Below are 1984 nucleotides of genomic sequence, written 5' to 3'. Positions count from 1 at the left end.
AAAGGAAAGAGAAGGACGACACAATAGGCATTGTGAGGAATCTGGGAAAAACAACAAAGTGCGCACCACAGAGGGAAAGTTTGGTTTGACAGGTGAAATTCCCACAGCCTGCAGACAGCAATGGGAAGAAAGCAGACGCCAGCCATTGCAAATCTGTGGATAATATTATTACCGGTCAATCATTCAGATGCTAAGATACATTTCTTTCTACTAGGCATTAACATCTCTATGAAGAAGCAAAGGTGAAGAGATCACAGGAACCAGTTGCATTCGCGTGGGAGATTCACACGAGTTCTCCTGGGGCCATAAAGAGACCCGAGGGGGTCTCAGTCCCATCTCTTCTTTTCACCAAGTCTTTTTATTCTCAAGAAATGCTGCCTGCTCCTTCAGTAGCTCAGGCTTGTAATCCTAGCTACGCAGGAGGCTGAGATCTGAGGATTGGGGTTCGAAGCCAGCTCGAGGAAGGAAAGTCTGAGACTTTTATCTCCAATTAACCACAAAAGGGGGGAGGCAGAAGTGGAGCTATGACTCAAATGATAGGGCAGAAAAGGCTAAGAGCCAGCTCCCAGGTCCTGAGTTCAAGCTCCAGTACCAACACACACACACACACACACACACACACACACACACACACACACACACCTCACCACACACCCCTGCCCTCTTGAACAATAAACTCCCTTACAGCTTCAATAAATCAAAGTTAACCCCTTAGGCAAGCATCGGAGGGGCCGTCCCCCAGGGCTGCATCTGCTCTGCCAAGTGGTTTCTAGGGTGTGGGAAGTGGGGGCGGGAAGGCAAGCAGAGGAGGGAGGGGACGGGAAAGAGAACCCCCTAAAGCTCTCCGGTAGCAGAGGTGGGGCGCTCGGATAACCGAGAGCTAGGGGAAGGGGAGAGGTGGAGTTGGCCAGTAGTCCATGTCGGAGCCTGCGGGGCTGGCGGGCGATAAAGTGCAGCTGTACGGGGACGTGGAGCTGGAGGAGGTGGGCGACGACGACGAGGACGGCGAAGCCAGCGACGCGGGACTGTGGCTACAGCTCCACGTGGGAGCGGGCGAAGGGCTGTCCCCGCCGGCGCCCCCGGGGCTCAGCAGCACCGCCTCGGAGAAGGAGAGGGCGCCGGCCCCGCAGTGGTCGGCCAGTCGCAGGGTCTCGGTGAGAGCCCAGATGTAGTTGTGGGCGAAGCGCAGGGTCTCGATCTTGGTGAGCTTGGCGTCTTCGGGGAAGGTGGGCAGGACCTCGCGCAGCGCGTCCAGCGCCGCGTTCAGGTTGTGCATGCGGTTGCGCTCGCGGTTGTTGGCTTTTAACCTCCGGCTCTTCTTGATGCGCTGCACCGTCTCGGCCGTTTTGGCCCCGCGGGTGACGGCGCGAGCTCGAGACGGACGCCGTTTGCACTCATGGACCAGGCCCAATAATTGGGTGGGACGACAAAGCCCGGCCCCCGCGATGGCCCTGCCCCGCGCCCCCGGCCCGGCCTCAGCTCCGAGTTTGCCCCGCGCCCTGCCCGGGGCGCCCGGCTCCTCGTCGTCCTCCTCCTCCTCTTCCTCCTCGCCGGCGCTGGAGGACAGCGGGGTCAGAGTGGCGGAGGCTGGGGAGGCTGAGCCGAGCAGCACCAACACGTCCTCCTCCTCCTTCAGCTCCGCGGTCTCGGATTTGACAAACATCCTACAGAAGAGATCAGAGCGGGGGCGGGGGGGGGGAGAAGGGGCAAAATATGAGATGGAGACCGAGACACGGGCGCGAGCTCCGCTCACTGGCGCGCGTCCCCGAGCGCGCACGCTCCGGGACAGCGAGCCGCAGGATCCTCTCAACCAGCGAGCCCCGAGCAAGGGGCACCTCGCCCCTCCCCCACCCCCCGCATCCGGACGCTGCGGTCCCGCACCCCGGACTGCGGGGGATTCTTGCCAAGAGAAGGAACTGGCAAGTCCGGAGCGACCGAGATTCTGCAGTGTGCGGGCGCGATCAGGAGAGTTGCTGGGGCGGGG

At 60.7% G+C, this 1984-nt stretch overlaps 1 protein-coding gene across 1 annotated transcript; it reads right to left on the bottom strand.

Moving 5' to 3' along the window:
* Positions 1 to 880: 880 nt before the first annotated feature.
* Neurog2 (neurogenin 2) lies at positions 881 to 1663 on the bottom strand. Its single transcript, XM_048333370.1, has one exon. It carries the CDS (start codon positions 1661 to 1663, stop codon positions 881 to 883), a length of 783 nt encoding a protein of 260 aa, XP_048189327.1.
* Positions 1664 to 1984: the final 321 nt, after the last annotated feature.

Source organism: Perognathus longimembris, chromosome 24, assembly GCF_023159225.1.
Source record: "Perognathus longimembris pacificus isolate PPM17 chromosome 24, ASM2315922v1, whole genome shotgun sequence".
Classification (NCBI taxonomy): domain Eukaryota; kingdom Metazoa; phylum Chordata; class Mammalia; order Rodentia; family Heteromyidae; genus Perognathus; species Perognathus longimembris.
The sequence above is the reverse complement of the archived record's forward strand: the minus strand, read 5'-3'. Positions and strand labels throughout refer to the sequence as shown.

Bases quoted from the DNA above. Each gene is read 5' to 3' on its own strand.
- Neurog2 (XM_048333370.1), bottom strand. From the start codon at position 1,663: ATGTTTGTCAAATCCGAGACCGCGGAGCTGAAGGAGGAGGAGGACGTG.